This window comes from Catharus ustulatus, chromosome 20 (assembly GCF_009819885.2).
Source record: "Catharus ustulatus isolate bCatUst1 chromosome 20, bCatUst1.pri.v2, whole genome shotgun sequence".
Taxonomy (NCBI): domain Eukaryota; kingdom Metazoa; phylum Chordata; class Aves; order Passeriformes; family Turdidae; genus Catharus; species Catharus ustulatus.
The window spans coordinates 4,716,718-4,739,899 of NC_046240.1; the positions used below are offsets into that span (position 1 = coordinate 4,716,718).

At 47.5% G+C, this 23,182-nt stretch overlaps 1 protein-coding gene across 1 annotated transcript in view; it reads left to right on the forward strand.

Annotated features, from left to right (window-relative positions):
* The first annotated feature begins 5,497 nt into the window (after nt 1–5,497).
* UBE2O (ubiquitin conjugating enzyme E2 O) overlaps nt 5,498–23,182 on the forward strand; it is a 61,380-nt gene continuing 43,695 nt past the window's right edge. Inside the window, exon 1 of the mRNA XM_033076666.1 lies at nt 5,498–5,890. Coding sequence (XP_032932557.1) covers nt 5,513–5,890 — 378 coding nt within the window. The 5' untranslated portion in view covers nt 5,498–5,512. The remainder of the gene's footprint in view (nt 5,891–23,182) is intronic.

Genomic DNA, 23,182 nt, shown 5'->3' on the forward strand with positions numbered 1-23,182 from the left:
AAGACAGCAATTATCTCCGGGTAGGATTTGCAGCGAGGGGTGACATGTGGGAGGCAGATGAATCACGGCTTGGCCCCCGCTCTGCCAGGGCTTGGGAATGAAGCCATGCACACGCAGCTCAGGGGCTCCTCAGCTGCGCCCTGCTGCGTCCCCAGCCCCGCCGTGCCCCATTCTCCCGGTGCTCAGCGGATTAAGCTGCTTGTGGTGTCTGCAGCCCTGGCTTTGAGGCGGGGTCTGCCATCACGGGATTCAGATGGCATCGGGATCCTTCCCTGTGTGACGCCGTTGGAGAGGTTTCTCTCTCAGACTCACGTAATTGCATAATTCCCAAGCTGGACGTTGTTTACATCCCTGTTTAGCACCTTCCTCTGCCTTAGCCAGAGACCCACATTTCCAAGAGGGTTGTGCTTTTCACCTGGCAATGACCTAACAGCAGGGCTCTGCAGTTCGGCACTGCTGCGAGGTCAGCTGTGGGCTCTGATTTCCTCCTCCCTCACCTCCTTCCTTTTCATCACTCGTGCTGGTGCTGGCTGTTGCTGTAACTTCCCAGCAGGATGTGGCTCTCTGGACATACTCGGTATTCTCAGCACTTGCCAGGTTGCCCACCTGCTGCTTCTATCCCCCAGTGCTCCCTCTCACTCTGCCAGGAGTGGTTTTAATTCACCAGCAGCCCCTGAGAAGCCGGCGTGCTTCCAGCCTTTCCTCTGGAGCAGGACATTGTGGTTTAGGAACCTGCCAGCTGCTGCTCTTTCAAAATAGCAATACAAGGCTGCTATGGAGGGTGGCCAGCTCCCAGCCTCATGCTCTGAACAGGCCCTGGAGGGGTTAGTTCTGCTCTGTGCTCTGAAGTGTTTATATATGTATATATATATAATATGAATAACATGCAAATATATATGTATATGTCTTTCCTCTGGCATTTTCTCTTTGGCCCACCAGTGGCAGGACTGATTCTCTCCACAGACACTCTCAGGGAGCTGGGGAAGGGATGAAAGGATGCTGCTTCACAGCTTATTTGGGCTCTCAGCAATGGTTAGGGGAAAGGCTTTGAACTCTGGCTTTGACCTGCAGTAGATAAACACATGCCTTTGCAGGGCGGGTGTATCTTGCTGCTCTTCTACCTTTGAAAAAGGAGAACAAATAAGTCTGCCAGACATTTTCAGCCATGTCTGCTTGGCCATGACACCTCAGCCAAAAGCAGCAGATTGGGTGCCAGGACCCAGCCAGGACCTCTTCTGTCTCCTGCCCAGAGCGCAGCGCTGCTGGTGATTAACCTGCTCTCCTCTCTGTGCTCTGGGGTTTGTAACTAGGTCACAGCCACTCACGGCACAGTCCTTGGGGGGAAGGGGCTAAGTGGGGGCTGAGAAGCTTCTCTGGGAGGAGAGGGCCAGGCAGGTGACAAGGAGCTCAGCAGAGGCAGCCCCACCCTCCAGCCCCAGACCTCTAAGCAGTTTAGAGCCCGTCTGGCTTTGGGAAGAGGAGATTCCAGCAGTCTGGCAATTGTTGGGGCAGCCTGCTGCTTATAGGAGCTGTCCTGCCCTCGATCCAGCCCTGACCCTGGCACAGCGCTGCTGGGAGCCAGGGTGAGATGGCTGGGGACCAGATGCCACTGATGGGGAAGAAAAACCCTGGAGGGTAAGGCCAAGCCTGGACCAACCCCATTGGGGGAGTTCTGAGGTCTTGCCCTCAGTGAAAAGGGTGAGAAGAGGGAGCAGAGGGGGATTGTGCTCACACGGAGCTGTTCATGTACAAGGTGATGCTGCTCTGAGGTTTTTGTAGGAGAGCCAGCAGTGTTTGGTCAGGGCAGCACAACCAGAGAGGGGAAGGGCTGGGTAATCAGGATTCCTGCAGGATCACAGCATGGCTTGAGGTGGAAGGGATCTCACAGGCCATCCCATCCCCTGCCCACTCAGCCTCCGGAGGCTCTCTGGGATCACAGAGACAGGATGAAGGATTGCCATATGCTGCATCACTTGCTCATATTTCTGTTCCCTGGTGTTAATGGGGGCACAGGGACTCCTGCTGAGCTGTTTGTCTGCCTGATGATGAAGATAAACCCCCAGCTCTCCCTGTGGGAGGGTCTGGAGGCATTCCCTGTGACACGAGCTGCTCTGAAAGACCTTTCCTGAAGGCACCAGCTCTTTCCAGCAGGAAAAGTACAGCGACTCTGCGCCTCTGTGAATACTGAAGGATTGGCCAAGGAGGGGCTGCGTAGGGGAGCAGAGGGAGGTGGAGCGCTCTGCCCGGGTGCAGCCCGGGACCCCGAGCGGAGCTGCTGCCCTGGGGAGCCACGGGCCGGTGTCGCTCGCTCCCCCCAAGACCGGAGCCGCCGGGAGGCGACAGCCCACGAGGTGGCACCAGAGCCCCGCGACAGCCCGGCACCGGCACCGAGAGACATCGCGGGACCTGTGAGCACCGACCGGCCTCGCCGTACTCTGGGGCAGCTGGCACCTCTGGGAATCCCCAGTGGACATCCCAGAGCCTGGCAGATATCCCCAATACCCTGAAGACATCCTGGTACCCTGCTGGCATCCTTGGCACCTGCCGTGGCTCCTCGTATCCTGTGGGTACCCCCAGTACCTGGCAGGCACCCCAGCACCTGCCCCTTAAAACCTGCAGGGACTCTGCAAAGATGCCCTGTGAGAGAGCCAAGGAGGAAGGACAGGCCTTGCTTGTCACTTGGAAATAAAGGGTATCCTGGGGATCCCAGCACCTGCTGGGCATCTTGGCACCCTCTGGGTGTTCTAGCACCCTCCAGGCATTCTGACACGCCCTCTGAGCAGCAGTATCTTAGCAGGGAGATGCTGGTGATCTAACCGAAGTGCCATAAGGTGATTAGATCACAGGGACAGCTTGGTTCCAGGGAGGATGTGCTCCTGCAGAGTAAAGGCCATCCCTACTCAAAACAGCCCTACCAGCAAGAATTGTCCCCAAACTGGGCAGAGAGGCTGCTTGACACGTGTCACTTTGCAGAAGTCCTGCGTGTTTTGCTGGGTAGTGTGGACTTGCAGAGGTGCCTCAGTGGACATCCTGAACAGTGATGTTAAATAGGAGATGCTCATTTGACACCCAGGCACTGTAAAATCTGAAGGCCAGCAATATTGTGACAGCCCAGGCCTTGGGCTGTTGTGTCCTAAAAAAGCAATCAGTCGTCCTTCAGTGCCACTTCCTGATGGAAGCATATCAGAGCTCCAGCTGGGATCAGAGTGCAAAAACACACCCAGCTCGACTCCTGCTAACGAGCAAACAGCCCTGACTTGTCCCCATTATAATCCCCCTGCCGTGAGCTTGGTCAGGGGTATAATGTGATTGTTTTCATGGCTATTTGTAGCTACCTGAAACCCCACCACTGCTCTTCAGCACGTAATTGCCCTGGAGAGGGACAGTTTCCATCTCCACACATGATTGTGGCACATTATTCTATCTTTATTTTGTTAGTGGCTGTTGCAATGTACATTAAGGAGATGAGGAGGAGCATCACTGTGCTGGATAAAGCTCTGCTTTGAAAGCCCAAGAAGACATGGCATCAGATTAAATGAAGCCAAAGGGCACCTTCTGCCTTTCTCAAAGGCCTGATTCTGCTTCCTCAAAGGCACAATTCTCCCTGGCTACAGAAGGAGTGGGGTTGGTACCTTATCCACAGCTCCAGGTGGGCTGGATGTAAACACCCTGGGGAGATGTGTCATACCTCTCCAGCACAGTGATGGTCAGAGGGTGAAATCCTCATGGCAGAGGCACTCATGTGCTCTAGAAGTTCTGAATACTGTCTATCAACCCTATACCTTGTCCACTTCACAGAGGTCAGGGCACGTGGATGCAGGTCTGTATTCCCAGAAGCATATCCCTAGAAACATCTGTAAACCCACAGTGGCACTGACAGGATATTTAAACTGCCTTTCCCTATGGGGCATACTGCTATTTAGCCACCCAATGGTCCCTTTGAGCTCTGTTCTGTTTCTCATCCCTGGGGTTGAATCAAAAAAATGCTCCAGCAAGGAACCACATCAACAAGCTGCCTTTCTGATTAACAGGATACTGTGGGGAGCAATTAAATGCTGGGGTAGCCTGGGTGAAGATGGGCTGGAAGGCTTCACTGCCTGCAGCTCTCTGATTTGGAGGCAGGACAGGGATAGTTTGTACTTTTCCATCCCTTCGAGCATCCTGCTGCCCTGCCACCCACACCCAGGGGTAGTGAGGAGCTGGGCAGAGCTCCCAGTGCACCCATCACCCACACACTGCCTTCCCCAGCCCCTTCTCAACTGCTTCCCAGGGCTTTTTGCAAGATTGGGAAATTCCATTCTTGAGGAGAGGGTTCCAGAGTTTAGGAGGAGAGCATGGGCAGACATCTATCCTGGCTGTTTTTCCAAAAAGGAGAAACCTTGGAAGGTGGACTGAAAGGCAGCTGGTTGATCCAGCCAAGGCAGAGCAGTCTGGGAAGGAGAGGGCAAGAGGGAAAACACTCCTCTGCTGCTCCTGGGGTCTTTTGTGCAAGAGAACAAATTAGGCTGAAGATTTCAGGAATTTTCTTGATATTCAAGCCAGCAATGCACAGGCAGGAAGGTTTAGGGAGAGAAGAGGCAGGATGTGTTGTGGTCAAAGATAGGCAGTGAAGGCTATTTTGGATTCATTTAGTCCTTTGCCTGCCAGAGCAGCAGGACCTGCTCAAAAAAACTTTTCTATTTACAAAATCTCTGCAGACAGAGGGGAAAAATCCTTAGAGTCAATGAAGCCAAATATTCGGCTCATTTGCACACCCTAATGAGGACTTCCCAGAGGCATGAAAAGCAAGACCAGGCTTTGATGTCAGCTGGAGAGCAGCTCCCAGCACCGAGCAGTGCCCAGTGCCAGGGTGGACCCCCACCTGTGATGGACCTGAAAACAGCACAGCCCCCATCACTGGGGCTCAGGGACAATGCAGTGCAGCCCCCAGTGACTGAGAACTGGGGGATGATGCAGTGCAGTGTCCCCAGTGACTGAGAACTGGGGGATGATGCAGTGCAGTGTCCCCAGTCACTGGGGACCAGGGGACGATGCAGTGCAGGCTCCTCCATCCCCGGGGACGATGCAATGCAGCACCGCCCCCGATCCCTGGGGATGACGGTGCTGTCCCCCTCCATCCTTGGGGATGATGCAGAACAGCCCCACATCCCTGAGGGTCAGAGGAGGATGCAGCCCCCCCTCCAACCCCGGGGCCAATGGCGCAGCGCGGTCCCCCATCCCTGGGGACGATGCAGTCCCGCATCCCCGGGGACGATGATGCAATCCCCCGATTCCCGGGGATCAGCAGACGGTGCAGTCCCCCCGCCCCCGGGGCCGGTAACGCAGCGCAGCCTCTCCTCCCTTCCCCTCCCCTCCCCTCACGCCCCCTCTCCCCTCACGCCCCTCACGCCGTGGGCGTGGCTTGCGGCCGCTCTGGGCGTGGTCCCCGCTGGCCCCGCCCCCGGGCCGTTACTTGCCGCCCCTCCCCTGCCCTCCCCCTCCTGCCGGCCGCGCGCTCCCGCTCACCGGCGCCATGGCGGAACAGCCCGAGGAGGGGGCACCGGTACCGCCGGCACCGGCACCCCCGGCTCCCCCCGCCGCGCTGCCCCTCTCCGCCCCGCCGGGCGGTTCCCAGCGCCTCCTCTTCTCCCACGACCTGGTGTCGGGCCGCTACCGCGGCTCCGTGCGCTTCGGCCTGGTGCGCCTCATCCACGGCGAGGACTCGGAGGAGGACTCTGAGGAAGGCGGGCGCGGGGCCGCCACCGGCGGCGCCGCCAGCTCGGGCGGCTCCGAGTCGGGAGGCCCTGGCGGCGGCGGCGGGGAGGAGGGCCGCGCCAGCCCGCTGCGGCGGGGCTACGTGCGGGTGCAGTGGTACCCGGAGGGCATCAAGCAGCATGTCAAGGAGACCAAGGTAACCGGGGCGGGGGGCGGCCCGCGGCCTGCACGGGCCCGGCTCTCTCCACGGGTGGCTGGCGCCGGTTGCAAGACCGGGGCGCCGCCTTGGAGGCCTCCGGGGGCAGGGCCTGCACGGCCTGCGGGGGTCGGCTGTGCTGGAGGCTCCCGAGCAGGAGCTTGCTGCCCCGGTTCCCCCGTGCCGCCCGTCCTTGCCTGCCCGTGCAGCCGGAGCGGGGAAGGAGGACGGTGTTGTCCAGAGTGTGAAATCCCGTTCCCTCCCTTCATCGCGCTCCCTCTGGCAGCCCAGCATGGATGCTGCTGCTGCCTTGCGCTGGTGGCTGAGCACGGCTGCTCTGCTGAGGCAGTGGGGCTTGCTGGCGTAAGGAGAAGCATGCTTGTGAAGGTGATTTGAGCGAACTTCCAGGCATGTCTCACTTGCTGGAGTTGTAGGCCGGTGTGTCAGCCTTTATTGCACAGTGTCGTCATCGCCCGTTGTAGGGGAGTCAGCAGTCGAGCAGGGAAACCACCCCTGGATAAAGGTTTCAGCAGGAAGCAAACACAGTTTGGGTCTGCCCTTGTTTACGTGAGCATTTACCCCTTGCTAATGAGGCGCACGTAAATCTGTGGTATCTTAATTATACCTGATGAGCCACAAGGTGTAGGTCTGCACTGGAAGATTCCCACTTCCCAAAGTTGGTCTGGTCTGGGGTTTTAGCCCAGGCTGACTGACAGCTCAGAGACAAAAGCGGGCGAGGGGGGCACTGTAATAGAGCACAAAGGGGCTGCCAGGGATGGGCGTTGCACTGAGCAGAACGGGTGCCTGCACTGTCCCTGCAGGGTCCCCCTGCTCCTGTGGGCTGGCAGTGAGAAGCAGAAGGCTTCTGGAGAGCCGTCTGCTTTGCTGGTTCAGAAATGGACCTACACACCACAGGAGAGAGGGGAGACTGAGAGGGAGAAAGGTGTGTTGCAGTCCTAAAGGCATCGCTAGGATTGCCAGTGCTACAGAATGAGCTAAATTTAGGTGGTAGTGTCATTAGACACGTGACTGCTGGGAGATAAGGAAAATGAAAACAGGTATTCTGAAAAGATACTGCCACATGATGTATTTCTACCTTAAAAAAAAAGCCTGTTTTCTCTAAAAAAACTCCATGATTCAATCACTGCAGCCTTCCAGCAAAATCTTCGTGTGTTGTTGCAGCAAAAATTTCTCCCAAGTTGAGTTTGATTTTCAGTATCTAAACAAAGCCACCTCCTTTTGGGTGAGTAAACATGGATTTAATTGGTGCTGTTGGGTTCCTAAATCCAGAAGTGTTAGCTCTGACTTCAGTCACTTGGTAACTGCACTTATTGCAGTGTTAGGAAAAGCTGGACTGAGGAGGATCAGAAATCAAAGACAGTTATGTAAATAAACAGTCTGTTTGTCTTCCCTTTTAGTGCTGCTGTCCTGGTGTAGGTGCCTTTACACCACTCCGGTAATGGACCCTGGGGAAAAGTTTCCTGAGTGCTTGAGAAATTTAGGTGTACTTCTATTGATTTCTTTTTTTTTAATTGGGAAAGCTGCCCACTAACCAGATTGAGAGTCATTGTGTGCAGTCTGCACTGCAGTTTAGGGTTGCTGAAAACAAACCTGACACCACTGGAAACATGCAGTGACACTGGTCGTGGTTTTGTGGTTATAATAGGGTTTTTTAGCTGTCTGCTGACCCAGCCCCTTTTGGGTTGCACTGATGTGTGAGAACCAGCCAGGTAAGCCTGACATGCTGTCATTATCTCTGCTGGGAGGGGTGTACAAATGATAGGCATTATATGGTTATTTTGGGTCTAAAGTTTGTTGGCTTTTCTGTTACCTACATCTTTTGGCTGTGCCTGACTCTCCAGCATCTTTGGCTATGAGAGTCTTGTTTGTTGTCCTTAAAACATTACCCTGTTGTGGTGACTGCTAAACCCTGGACTCCAGAGGATGCTTGTTGCACTCTTTTGTTTCCCTTAAATCTGAAATGGGTGGAGGGTAAAGGAGTTCTTGGGGCCAAGACTTTTGTGTGTCTATTTAGTGTATCAGACCCTGATTCCACACAGAAAGCTGGCTGCCTGTCTATGCCCTGTTTGTCAGGTGCTTCAGGATCTGGGAATCCTGGTGTGTGTATTGGATAGAGCAAGTGTTGTAACCGAGGGAAAAATAAAGTTCTTGGAAATTTTGAGTCCAGTAAAACAGCGCTTTTGGCTTCCAGTGCAAAGGTCAAAGGCAACTTTCTGTACCCAGTTATAATCCTTGAGCTTTCCTGTCTTTTCTTGGACAGTTTGGGTTTTTTTTGATATAGGTTGTCCAGTCATTTTTGCTGTTGCTTCTGGAAGTTAAACACTTGCTGTTGCTCTTTCCTGTTGGGAATGGTAGGCAGAATGCCACTTAAACCCAGGCACACAATTACTGATGTTAATCACTAATAGAAACTTTCTCTTGAGATAGAGCTTTAGCAGTTGGTGCAAAGCCCACCAGCTCCTCCAAGAATTGTATATTTGAGCACGTTCCTGCCTTTGGTTCCCCTGTTAATAGTCATTAGCAGCATAACAATGATGTGACTAAAAGAGCCAGGATTTCTTCCTCTCTGGCTTCAAGTGCTCCTTTTCTGCTTTCCATGGCCATATCACTCACTTAAGACACTGGGAAATCACTGTTGCTGGGTATTGTAAAACCTAAGCGGATGTGCAAGGAGAAAACTTCCCTTTCCAAATATATTTGCCATCCAGGTCTTGCCTGACCCAGCAAATCTGCAGAGCAGTTCCTCTGGCTGGCTAAAGCCATATCTCTGGATGTAGTTTGGAAGTTCTGTGAACACCAGATGTGTTTTCTAACAAATTATCAGAAGTACTCAGGACCCAGCTGAATTTTAATTTCAGCATCTGTGTTCTGGTTCAGCATTTCTACTGCACACTAGAGCTGCCTTTGGGAACTTTATGGAAATACTTGAACATATGAGGTATTAGTCAGGCTCTGGGGACTTTAAAATGCTGCTGCCCCTCCTCCTGCCTGTCCCCTGAAAGCCTCAGAGCTCTCTGCCACCTTTCATTTTCACAAAGCTTGGGCAAGGCAGATAGACTTGTGCAGCTGGGGAAATGGAAAGTGCAGGTGTTGTTTCAGCACCTTATCTGAAGGCCTTCAGCCAGCCAGGCCTCCTGAGTTCTCTGTGCCTGCCCCTGGGAGTGAGGGTTTGGTGTGATGCTGTGATACCCAGGCAGTGCTGTATGTGTAGGGACCACTGCAAGACCCCAGGTTTGCCCTCGGAGTCCAGGTGCAATTTTTAAAAAGTTTTTAGCAGCCTTTTTTGTAAGGTCCAGAATATGGTTTAGTTTGGATGACTCTTGTACCACATTCAGCTTTGCTTTGGAAACAGATTCAAACGATCAGACTCCTCAGCTGGTGGTTGATAAACTCATTACCTGGAAATTTTCTAATGTCTCCAAAAGGCTCTCCATGAATTCAGCTCTGCTTCATCCCTTCTGTTCTTTTCCACCCTTTGCTCCTGTAATTTCCTGACCTCAGATATTGGGTCATGGGTCTACTACAAGGTCACAGGAGGAGTTTCTGAAGATCCTCAAGGTCTTTTTGTTTTCGCTCTGTCCATTCACAGCCACTCTGAGCCCTCACTGCTGGGATTCCAGCCCACCAGCATGTGCCCTTCAGATTTTAATCCTAGCTAGTGACTCTGCAACTTATTTCCAACTGAGGCATGAAAACAGCCTTAAAAATCTTCCATCTTCAAACCTGGGGGGTGTTGGCCATCTGGAAGTGCAGTGATGCAGTGTGGGCACACTGGGCAGGTGAAGAGGGACAGCAGGATCCTTTTCAGGGCCGTGAGGAAATGCTGGCTGCAGTGCCAGACTCTGGTTCTGTTGCAGCACACAAATTCCATACCCATAAACTATTAATAGTAGGTTTTACTGCGTGAGGAAGCTGTATCTAACCCTCTTCTTGCATCTGACATTTCAGTGAGTCTCCCAGGGGGTTCTTTGAAACCACCTGATGTTTGTAGCTGTTAGAGACAGAAGAGAAAAGGCTTACTGGAATTTTTGCAGTTCTGCATAATATAGAACCAATTAATGTGTGACCTTTCCATCCTGTGAGTATCCATTGCAATGTTAGGTACCCTTGGGTCAATTCTCTGTTTTACTTTGATTTGTTTGGCTCTTGTGATATAGACTTGGGGAAAATCATTAATATTTTACTGCAAAAGTGGAATCCAGCACAACTCAGTGTGGAAGTCTCAGGAGTACTAAATATTGTACACTGTTAGTGCTTTGTGTACTGTGTGCACAGTGAATTGGTAATTCAGGAGTTGAAAGTGGCCATCTGGGCTAAGCCATTTATTATAATTATTCCAAATGTAGACAGGAATGTTATTTTTAAAATGGACGAAGCCTGTCCTCAAGCAAGCAGTGTTAGTGATGTGCTCTCTTCCAAGGTGTGCTCCCTTTCAGTGTGCTGCTATAGCTTAAAAAACCCCAAACTAAATTAGTAATGCATTTAGGACTAGTAAACAAACTAATGTGCACTAAAAGCTTTGGAAGGAATCAATCAATGCCCATGACAGGCTCTGAAATAGCTGCGTGGGTGAGACATTTTGCTGCAGCTTTCTCATACAAGTTTATTTGCTGATGCGATGCAGCTCCAGTGCACACTTGGGCAAAAAGGGACTTCAGGCAATTTTATAAAGTTTCTTTTTTGGCTGAAGATTCTTTATTGAAGTTAAATAGCAGCAGCTTTGACAGATGCTTTTTGGGACAAGGTCTTGCTTGCCTATGGCAGCTGTCCTCAGCTCCTCTGTTCAGAGCAAAGACATTATTTTTTGATGTTCAACATCTGTGTTGGTGTGGGAAATAATTGGTGTTTGGAAAGCTAAAAGCCTCTTCTCCTTTGACTGTTTAATTGCTTGGGGGATTTCAAAGGCTCAGAAGGTGATGACACCTTCCTAAATGCTACTTAGGAAAAGCCCTGCCTCATTTTTTCCATTCTGCTGTTACCTCCCACCATGTGCAGGGTCCTTGCCCAAAGGGACCTGTGTTTTGGTCATCATAAGTACAGGAGCTGATCATTTGAGCTGAAATCCTTGTGCTTGCTTTTGAGGTTGGCAGTCCTGACTTTGCTGGAACTGAGAGATGATGGCTTGGCTTCTGCATTTTACATAATTCTCCAGAGTACTTGACTCAGCTCAGGCTCTACCTTGTGTAGCTGGTGTGTCCCATTCCTGAGATCTTTAGACTGATGGCAAGGTATGAGAATGCTAACTCTTAGGGGAAAAAAAAACCTGAGGGAACACTCCATGGTGATGTTTGGGCTTTCTTCCATTTGCTTTTAGGCTGCTAAATAGAAATGTGCATGTTTATGTCTGAATCAAAAATATTCTGTTAAGTTGAATTTGTGAAGTTAAGCAAAAATTAGTTTCTCTTAATGATAGTGTCCCAGGACTGGGATATGTTTTTTTCTTTCTGAATGTCAGATGTTTCCGTGAAGGGAGCAGGAAACTTTGAGGGATAATGATTGTTAGAGATGATTAAAAACATCAAATACTGTGAACAGCATGTGGTTTTGACAGTAAAGATGCTAGGGATTGCTGATTACTGTAATAGCTGCAGCACTTTCAGATGTGCCTGAGTTTCAAGTTGACAGGTGTCTTTTTTAGCTTTAATGTTAAATTTAATGTCTGGTCTGTGCTGCCTGAATTTCAGAAGATCCTGTGCCTGTGATGGTGCAGAGAGCACACAGCCCAGCTTGGTGCAGTTGGAGATTTGTAGACTTGGGTGCATTTCTGGATAGAAAATATCTCTTCCTGTGCATTTCAGGGTTATTTTTACCTCCTGTGTGTGTTTGCACATCTGACCAAAAGCAAGGGATCCAGTCGTGTCTGCTGTGCTTTCTGCTCTGTGTTTGGGAGCACTTGGACCAAGCCATGGAAGAGACACAACAGGAAATTGTCAACATTTATTGGGCTCAAATCTTCAGTGTGTGGTATAGATGGAATTAAATATGGTGGTGCTGGATGTGAATTTGATAACCATGTAGGATATGTGCATGTGCAGGAGAGGTAAGGAGAAGAACAGGTGATGTTATCTTTGTTTTCTGCCCTTAATTGTATTAGGCTTTAGAGCAACTTAATGGAGAGACAGATCCAGAAAGTACCTGCAGATGGAATTTCTTCCTCTCCTGGAATGACCTGTAGATCACCTCCAAAACCATGGGTTGAGAGTGTGCAGATTTGAAGACTAAGAATTCTGTACCTCTGTACATGTTTCGGATTGCTTTTTAAAGAAATGGCATCACTTTTGTGCTTTTTTCAGCATTCTCCATCAGGTTGTGCCAGAGAAGCTCTGACTGCAGGGAGCTGAGGTTCAGTTCAGGTTACTGGGAAGACAAGCTGAATAGCATTTATGCTTCTGTGCTTTGAATAAGAGTGTGAACCATGTACCTGCTGACCTGCTGGTCTAAAATTTAACAAATGAATAGTTAATGTGTGGAAGTGGTGTATTAGAGCAGTATCTCTATGAGCCTCTGTAATTTTGGTGGGTTTTTGGATTTGTGTTAGCTGCTGGCGTGGTGTATGACGTTGCTTGGATATACAAAGTGGAAGCCAAGATGTAAAATGCTTTTTATACACATATGCTGAGATCTTGAAAGTGGGACACATCAAGCTACACCATAAATAATCTGTCCAGTTTTTCAAAGGGTTTGAACAGCCAGCTCCCTGATGTATGTTGGATGCTCTAGGTAGGTAGGCTTCTTTGGGATTGCAAAGCTGGGTTTTTTCCATGCTTTTGCTATTGTCTTTAAAATCATGACCTCTGTTTCTTTCCTCAACAGCTGGTGCTGCTGCTCTCTGTGTGAAAGAATGGGCAGAGTGAAGGCTGTTGGCAGGAGGTGAGACCAAGGACTGGCAGCAGAGCAGGCCAGGAGAGGACAGGAGCACTTGGTGTCTTGCTGTAGCTCCCAGGCTAGAAAAAATTAAATTCACAGGAGTACATTAGGAACATGGAAACCATGCTCAGCTTGCATTTGCAGTGGTATCACTTCACAGCCTCTGGTTACAGCCTCTTGAGTTGAAGAGAAACTGCACAGCCATACCCTTGGTCCATTAAGCAGGATTGGCTTTGTACAATAAAACTGCAGCAGTGGTACCGTGTGGTTCTGTATTCAGCACACATCAGACAGTCTGTGGTTTGCTCTTACTGCTGCCTGTAAACCCTTTAGCTTTTCTGCTTGTGAGGGAGGGGTTTGGAGACAGGTGAAGAGGGCTATTTAATCACCAGCTGAAAAGATGAGGAGCTTAAGGCTTTTAACTGTTTTTCTTATCCTGGAGCTGGGAGTTCTGGTACCTTATTTTTATGGAAGTGGTTGCAGTTGTCATTTGGTGGATGATGAATCTTCTGCTTAGTAAAATACACTAATAAGGTGAGCTGGAATTAGTTCCATCATGATTGATTTATTTTTTACCTACTTTACAAAGTGTATAACTTCTTTGAGAATAAAAGAATCATTTGGCTGTAAGAAATGGTGCTGCTTTTCTGCTGATAAAGGATACTTAACAAATAAGTAGCACTTTTCATCTTCAAAGCATTTCCTGGGCTCTGATGTGGCAGTGGGTGTTGGAAAGGTGACAAAAACTCTCCCCTCGGGTGACTCTGGGTAAGACAGCCAGCATTAGTGCTGCCAGGTGGTGTTTTCCTGGTGTGTGCTCAGTGCTTCCTCTATTTGACCATTTTTAGGGCTCAAGAGCTTGAGCTGGCTGCTCAGTGGAAAAAAAATGTTCTACTTTTTTACATTCCTCAGTGCAGTTACAGCTAGAGATTTGTCTGGGAAAATTACTCTCAGGCAGAACCACAATACATTGGTTATTTGGCATATGTGTGAAATGGGATGCTTGGGAACTCACCACTTGGCATTGTGTAACTCAAGTTTGATTTGGTTTCACTTGTGTGAGGAGCTAAACTGAGTAACCCAGTGTTTTAGAAGTTAGTTTAGGTTAAATCTAGTGAGCTGGGGGTTTTGCAAGGCTGGGTGAGAAGTGTAATCAGTGAAGAGCAACTGAGATTAACTCTTAAGTTAGTTCCTAGTGTGCTTCTAGAATCAAGTGGGTGTTTCAGACCTCTTGGCACTAATATAGCTGTTCTGCTCTACCTGCTGCTGGAGAAGGGCCAGAGGTGTCAGCAGTGTGAGGGACTGCTGCCCATCCACGTGTCCAGTGCTGCCTCTCTCCTTACCTGCTGCTCTCTCCCTCACATCTTTGCTTGTCAGTATTTGGAGTGAGTGTGCACGGAGCACTGCTTAATATTTTTGTCGAGGGTTGATGGGATTTCCAACAAGGCCCAACTTTTTCTTTGGCTTTGCCCTTCTGTTTGCTTTTGAAGATGAAAGTTGGGTTTTTTTCCCTCTTGGAAGGTGGGTTATGTATCTAATCCAAGTGAATAAATCTCATGACTATTGCAAGTAATATTTATCCTTCCGTTCAGCCTCCCAGTCCAAGTTCCTTGAAACAACATTAATCTTGAGACAAAATAGCCACATTTCCTAAATTTAGAGTTACTACACAGTTGGATAACTGGCTGGAAATGATACATCATGAACGGCCTCTTCAGATTTGTTTTGTCCTCAGCACATGCAACTTCTGTCAGAGGTCTTTTCTCTGCATTTGTGCTGCAGGTTGTTGAAGTTGCTCTGATTTCCTCTGCTGTGGTACAACCTTGTCTTAGTGAGCTGTCCTTGGGTTCAGTTTAAGCAGAAAGTGGGAGCAGGAAAAAGGAGGAATGTCCATCCTTTGTTTAAAACTTGCTTTTGTGTGTTTTGTTTCTTAAGGTCAGCACATGTGGATGATTTATTTGCTTCCTGTAAGGGCTGTTCTGGCCAATGCTTCAAGTGTATTCCAGAGAGCTTGGGAAGCTCTTCCTAGTTGTGGTACATAATCACAGTACTTCCTTGACTGTGCATCTCTGTACATTCCTGAAATACAAGGAAGAAGAGAGCACCCTGTGGAATGCCACAGCAGGGAAGGTGACACTGTACAGCAAACACCAGCATTCCTGGCTGCTTAGTTTAGGAAGAAACTCCATGATGACTTTCTTAATTCATTAAGTGATATTTTTATCATCCTAAAGTCAATGTTGTGGGATCTCACTTTGTGTTGAAATGGGACAAGCAGATCCAGAGTGTGTCATTGACTCAGTAACTACTTTCTCACCCACAACATCTGATCTGTACAGCTGATTTGGCTTTTTGATGCTTTTGACTCTGGGACCAGAAAATTCCTCTGTTTAGTTTTGTGTGGTGGTGGGGATTGTGCTGGTACATGATGGAGAGAAATGCCATTTGGTTCACAAATGAAATCTGCCCTGTAATGATAAAGCAAAGTGGAGGGTGACTGTATTGTAATAAAATGTGTACTGGGCAGGAACTCCCCGTGAGCACTCTGTGTGGTGAGGGCATCACTGCAGGAGCAGCCTGCTCTGTCTCTCAGAAGTTCTATTAAAGAGTTAACTCTTTGCTTTGATTTCCTTGAATTAGGAACCTGTCCCAGTCTGGATGAGAAAAGTTGTAATTTCCAGCATAAACATGCAAACAGCTTACACCCATCTCTTCTAGTAAAAAGCAAATCTAACTTCTAAATAGCTGCTTGTCTTTATAAATGTGCTATTATGTGCTGAAGCACAATTATTTTCTTCCTTTTCACCCTCAGACTATGTATCACTAACTTGCTTCCTGGAGAGGCTCTTTCCCCACTATTCCTGCAACTCTTGTCCACACTTACTCCAGCTCACACCGTGCTTTCTTCAGCAGAGTTGGCTCTGGCTGGCCTGACCAGCCTCGAGTGCCTTGTTGAATGCTATTAGTGTTTCTTTCCTGAGCCCAAGTGGTCGATGAAAACAATTCCCACATCAAGCACTCTTTGTCATTTCACAGGAATATTGTGTTATCTGCTCTTGTGTTTCTTGTTCTGTTGTGGCACTTAGAGAAAATTTAATTTATGGAAAATAAATATCACCAGTATGGTAATTGCTGTGGTCACTTCAGTGAGTGTATAAACTCTTTAGTTAAAAGAGTCTTTCTGTTTTTTTCAGTGTTGACACTCTGAACTTTGGAAGAAATCCAGGCTGATTTCTTGGCTTCCTCTTAATTGTGCTGTCTGTATTATTTTTCTTATTCTCAGTAACATAATTTAGTACCAAATTGCCATCCATATGTATTGGTTACCATTTGAAATCTATCTACTTGTGCACAATGCTTAAAATAATTGTGATTTGAATTTCCTCCTATTTTAGTGTAGTGAATGCAGCCTGAGTGTGTGTTTCACTAATTCCTTACACTCTGTTGCTTAATTGGTACGGGTGCAAACACACCATGTGTATTTACACCTCATGTCCCCTTCACAGGGATGCTTTGGTTTCTTTTGTTAGTGCCCCACGCCCCTTTTGCCCCTCTTAAGCTCCAGCAGTCTCTGATTAGCATATGTAGTGCAGGGCAGCTCTGGAGGAAATGCTCTTATCTGAGAGCTCCCAAAGTGGGGCTGCAAAAGCGTTGGGGTTTTTTTTGTTTTTTTTTTTTTTCCCTTTAGTGGTTGTGCCAGATTGGAAACTGGCGGTGCTGGAAACCCAGCCTGTTGGATTTGACAAACAGTGTTTGACTTTGGCCATGGACAGTTGGGTAGAGAGGTCTCATCACCCACCTCACCTCTCATAACTATTGAGTGCACTTTACTGTCCTGGTGACTGACAAGAACCTTAACTTTCTCTTGTGATAATCTCTTCTAATCTGGCAGTGATAAGTGCTTGCTGTCAGGAGAGCTGTGATGAGAAATGAAGGGACTGAAAAATCAGCTTTGAAGGTGGTGTTTGTAGGGCAGATTCCCATCTCCATGCTCCTGTACCTGGGTCTCTGAATGCTTTGCTCTTTTACTGCTGAGAGGGCAACAAACTCAGAGTGGAGAGTTCTTTTCCAGAACTGGGATCTTTGTGGCTGCTTGGTACTGTTTGGGCTAGCAAGCTATTCTATAAAAGCATTTATGAGCAATCTTAGAGTTCTGCTGTGTGTCTCCTTTCTACTGCTTCTTGGTGCTGGAAGAATTTGTGATGGTGGTAGCAAACTGCATGCCCCAGGAGCTGAGGAGTCCTTGATTCTTGTTCTGGAAAGAACCTAAGGAATCTTTATGAAGTGCCAGTTGTTTTTGTTAGTGCTGCTAACTTAGCCCAGTTTTAGCACAGTTCAGGTTGCTTGCCTCTGATCTGCAGTGCTGGCAACACTTGAATAAAGCCTTAAAACAAAAGATCAAGGATTAGAGGCAAAATGATATTCAGATCATCATTGTCCAACCTGTGTATTCAACTGAGCATGGTAGAAGAGACACCAAATTGTAGTTCTTAAGTATTTGCTAGCTGGACTCTTGGCTCAGCTGGTTCCTCCATTGTGCTGTAAGAGGATCAGGTACTGCTGCTGTACACAAAAGTTTGTTGTTGTAGCAGGTTTTTTTTTCATAGCTCTTTGATTTTGATACCATTTGGCTGCTTCAGAGCTCCTGAAGCATTCATGCCTTTTGATTAGGTTTAGTTTTCCCTCCACACCTGGAGAAAGTCAAAGACCCTTTCTCTTCACACCTCTTATCTTTGCTATTTTCGTTGTTCTCTGGGAATTAAGTTATTCAGGGCAATAGCGTGTTCATTGCTCTTGAGAGCAGTCCCTAGCCTGGTCTGGATGGCTGGCAGGGCATCCATTTGCCCTCTCAATTTTCCAGTTTGATCAGAAAAAGATCCTGAGATATTCTCAAAATGCTTAACTGATTAATTATGACCTTCTAGCCTGGGAATGTTGCATCTGAACTGATGTTGGGCTGAGCTTTTAGGTTTTCCTGCTAGTGAACAACGCTGACACATGAGCTGAAAGGGCATTTCCCCCTACCTCCCACCACTAAATTAATTGCTTTAGGGTGTATAAAATGAAGCAGAATTATCTCTCTTCTGAAGAAGAATAAAACAAAGGATGTTTCTTCTGTTCTCATGGAAATGAGGCTCTGGGAGGAACATTGCAAGGTTAGTGTGTGCTGTGTGCATACCTAGTGCAGCTGCTTAAGCTTAGTCTCATCCAAACAGTGCCTTAGAGTTTATCTTCTGCTTTCAAAAAAAACCAGGCACCTGCCACATTCAGCCACAGCGTGATTTAGCAAAGTGGCAAATCTTCATTAGAGACCAGGAAGAGCTTTTAATCAGAAATGACAACATGCAGTCTGTGATTTACACCCAGGCCTCAAGTGATGGGTGAAATCACCCTTCTCAACACCCACCTTGCTATAAATAGCTGTTTTCACTGGGGGCAGGTGCTACTGAAATGTCACTTGGGTGAAATCTGAGTGACATGTTGAGTGTGTGTCTGGGAGCCGAGAGAGGCATTGTCTTTGTTGGATGTGTTGAAACGTTCATTTCTCTGCCAAGAGATGTTGTAATGGTGAGATAGATATCGATCAGAGCTACTCTTGAAGTGTTTTGAAACTCTGATACTTCCTTGAATCATCTCAGTGCTCCATTCACAAAAGCTGCTGTTGTTAAAATGTTACTTGCTAGGCATGTCTTGGTTTTAGCCCCCCATATTCTCTGCCATAAGCGATTTTTTTAAGTCGTGCACATCACAAGGGGTTGTGTCTCCCCATTGTCATGAAAAGAAGTGTTGTTTGAGTGCCCAGACAGTTAGTAACATCTGGCAGTCTGATTTTTGGTGAAGTGTTAAGTATCTTCACAGTTCTGTTTTTATAATTGTCCTCTGAAAGAATGAGCCACGGTGACTTTCCCAATGGAATATTTATCTGTCACATGCTGTCTCTGCAGTGTTGTTGTGGGACTATACTTCTGACACTGATGGTTCCTGCAAGAGGAAAATTAGTTTATCTTGATCCATCCATTCAGCCCTGGAGTGTTTCTTGAACTTTGTGGAAGGGTCTGAGGTGGGTACATGTGGTAGAAGAAAAGTAGGATTCAATTGCAAATTGCCATTATTACAGTCACTTACTGAGATGAACTCTACCACTCATCACTTGGTCTTGAGATGAGAGCACCAGCTTCTTTTTAAACTTCATTGATGTCTTTTTTTACAAGCTACTTTATGAAAAACATCCTTGTTAGATGAAGTAGATTTGGGACTTTTGAATTACAGGCTTTGATTTTAAGCAGACTTCAGATCTTCAGGCTGTTCCAGCTCAAAAGGTGTGTGACACTTAAATGCTTTAACACTGAGGCTTCTGAACACCTGGCTGGAGAGCTTGGACACCCAAAACCCATGGAAGTTATCCCTGTGTTGCTCTACTTTTGATTGTCAGGGAGAATTTTAGTGCAGAAGCCTGTGGGTACTGGCATTGTGGTGACAGTGGAGTCCTGAAAAGGATCTGGAGTGTGGCTGTGGTGGCAGACTCAGGCACTGATGGGCAAGAGTACCACACCTCTGTATAAATGATTTTTAGTAATTCCTATTTTTATCTTACCATCTATTTTAGCCTGGTCTGCTGACCTGACTGAAAGCTATAAAGAGCTGTGAATTTGGGATTGAAGCAGCATGTGTGTTATACAGGGTGAGGGTACCTGCTTGCACACAGCTGGGTTTGGGAGTTTTGTTTCATTTCCCCAAGTTTGGCACGTGGGATGGAGAAGTTTTAGAGTAGATGCAGTGCTGGAACAGCACCAGGAACCTGAGAAGTGCTGTTGCTGCAGTGAGGGGGTGGATGTCATAGAAATGGTGTCTGTGGTGCTGGTTGCTGCTGCAGAGAGAGACTCAGGTCTGTCCTGCCTTAGGGAGCCTGGGTTTGGATGGGGTCTGACTGTCAGACCTGCCTGACCACTGCCTTAGTGCAAAGTTCTTTTCACTGACATTTCCCAGTCAGTGTCTCTCAAAAGCTGCCTGAAAAAAGCAAGGAGTTTATACCATGAAAAAGGAGAGGGTGTGCTTGTTTTCTTCCAATTGCAGGGAACTTTAAGCCTGATCTTTCCTTAGTTTGTTCTGTTTGGAGTGATATGAACCAGTGGAGAAATCGTGGGATTTTCTTCATCTGTGATTTTCTTACCCCGCCCCTGGTGAGCTCATATCTGTTTAAATCTGAGACCTATTTCTGTGCAACATAATCCTTGTTGTTTTGTGACAGCTTATTGTGTGCACATTCTTTGTGCATCTCCTGCTTTTAACTGCTTAGTGTGTACCAGAGCAGGAGTTATTTTTACTGCTGTGGTGTTGAGCTTTGCAGCACTGGGCGTATCCTGGTTCTGCATCCACAAAGCAAGCAGCCTTCAGAGGGATAAGGGACTTGTACTGCTGCTGGTGATGGAGAGGGCAGAAAAATGAGGTTCAGCCTGTAAAGACTGTTGGGTTTTTGAATGTCTAAAATTGATATGGGATTGAAAAACATATCTGAAATAATTCAGATGGAGAGAATGCGCTGCTCAAATGTGTGTTTCCTGAAGGCTGTGGCAGTGAGGTGTGTTATTCTGTCAGTGCTTCTTCTGCCTTTTCTCAGTTCCTATTACATTCTGATGAGCTCATTGTGATCTGTTGTCCCTGATGCCCTGCTGACAGACTGGGTCCATATCCCTGGTATGCCCAGGGGAAGCTCTGAGCAACTCAGACTGCGGCTCTAAGATGGGCCCAGCTCCCTGGATATGCTGCCCCAGAGCAGCTTTACACAAGTTCCTTCTCTTTTGAATTTTCTGTGTTTCATTTTTGGTTTCTTGGGGACTTTTTTAGAGTGGGTTGGGCATGTGTTTTGTGGGGTTGGTTTTTGCTAGCTCTGCATTAGTAGAGACTGGATCTTGAAAGCAGTTTGAATTTCCCAGAACTTTTGGGACACAAGGGTTATGTGTAATCCTTACATGTGAGTTGCTACTCCTTTTTTTTTCTTTTTGGTATTTTAATGCAACCCATGAGTCTGCTTGTCTTCATTGTCTTCACTAATGGCTCACAGGCCCTTTTCCTATGGAGACAAGAGTTGAGCTTGCTGAGTGTCCCAAAGCTGGCTCCTGAATTTGTCTTCCTACTCAAATCTGATCCAAGTCCTTGTCCAAGGTAAAGCAGCTGACCAGCTTGCTGGGGGCATGTGAAAGCTTTGGTGTTCATCAATCCCAGTGCTCTCTGGAGCAGAGGGTGCCCACCAGATCAGGTTGTAGGTGCTGCTGCCATTGTTTGAACCTGGTGGATTTTTTACCACTCTGTTGTGGAACTGTTGTGAGCTGTGTTATCTGAAGAGACATAAGACCACTGCATCCATCCCTGCTGAACCCTGGAAAAATGCTGGAGCTGATTAAAGAGGCACATTCCCTCTGGAGATGGAGCTCCTGTGAGTAAAGGAATGTAGGTCATGGTTAAGTATATGAAATAAAAAACTACTCCATTGTAGTGGCAGCATTTCACCACAATAATCCAGTGAGGTCCTTGCTCTGCTAGAAAACCTGTTCTTATATATATGCTATTTAATATGACTCATTAAGCAAGCCTAATTGAACAACAGCTTCAGTCTTACTGAATGGCCTGGCACATAAAATCCTTAAGGCTTTAGTGTTGGCATCCTGACCAGTTCATCCTCCTGTGTGCCATGTTTTCCCTGTCCAAATCACAGCTCTGGTACCAGAGCCCAGGGCCAGGGTAAAGGAGAGCCATGAGGCTTGAGGCCCTGTTAAGTATCTGATAGGATAAAGGTAACAGTGCATCCATGGCAGTCTGAGCCAGGCACAGAGCTCCAGGGTAATGAATGAATCCAAGAAATGAATCCAAATGCAGGAATTTAGTGGAATGGAAGCTGGCTGTGTGGGGAGAAGGAGGTACTCTGTGCTTGACTCAGTTGCAAAGGTGTGTGTTGTAACATGCAGGGGACCACCTAATGCACACTTGGTAAGAGATGTATCCCCCAAAATATTCTGACAGGAGGATGAGGAATGCCTGTCAGCAGCAAGCCTCAGGCTGGTGGTTGTTAGGCAGATGTTCATGGTTGAGGACTTTTCAGTAAAGATTCTACTGCATCAGGTGCTTTCTGGATTTTGTAGTTCATTTCATATTCCTAGCAAAAGTGTCTCTTTTGTGGTTTTTTTTTCTGTATACTCAACATACTTTTTAATCTTGACAGTATCTTGGGTACATGAGTAGATAATTGAGTATATGTAGAGTGTTCACCTTTGCATGGAGAAGTGCCATTTTCTCGGTGTATTATTGTCCTCAGTTATCAGTGCACCTGGTTTTTCACAGGTACCATGTTCAACCCCAGTGCTGCTGCATTTCAGTGGCTGGTAGCACAGTACCCTGCATATCCCTGCAAAGCTGAGCAACCATTTTTAAGCAAAAATCACTGTTGTAATCATAGGAGTGTCCTGGCAGTGCCTTGTGTGACTTGGCTGGAATTGCTGCTGGGGGTTGCATCTCTTCCTCAGGAACCTGCCACATCTGAGTAGTGCAGAGTGGCAATTAATGAGCAGGGGCAGTTTTAAGGAGGAACTTAGTTTGTGTGTTTAATTAGGAATGACAGGCCATATAATGCAGCCTAAGGCTTATCAACCCATGGATCCTTCCCAGAACATGGCTGGGGCTCAGCACCTCGGAGCAGTTCTGCTTACGGTTGTGCTAACGCTGTTCAGTTCATGCCATGTGACTTTGCAGCAACTCTGAAATCTGCTGTCCAGTCATTCCTTTCCTGCAGCTTTGTCCCTGTTTCAAGGCTTTTTCAGAACAGTCCTCACTGTGGCATTTTGTCAGTGCTGGGTAAAGGCAGAGTTCAGTTAATCTCAGTTTTTCAGAGGAGGAAGAGGCAGAGCACTGCTCCAGCTGTCAGGGGAGCAGAGCCCTCTCAATCATCTTGCAAGGGAATTTTTATAGTGTTTGCAAATCTGCTCTACCTGTGTTTATGGCTCAGTGTTTTACTGGGGTTGTGATAAGCTGAAATCCCTCTCTTATAGCTGAAGTCATTAAAGCAGAGGATGTGTTATGTATGTACAGCACATAACAGAATCTGGTGTTAAAGCAAAATACCCACTTACCTGCTGTATATCCTCAAAAAAAGGTAATTGTAAGAAGTAGACATCAAGTGAATTACAGTTCCAGGAAATATGGGACTTGCTGTCAAGGATAACAGTCTTGGCTTAAGAAGGTAAAATTTATTTTGCAGAGGAGACTATTGATTAGTTATTCAGCAGACTGTTTTTATTGTTTGATGTGTAGATGCAAAGGCATCCAGATGTACAAAGCATGCACTTGGAGTCAAACCACTGCAGGGACAGGGATCAGTGGCTTTGTAATGGATTAGCTTTATCATTTGTCCTT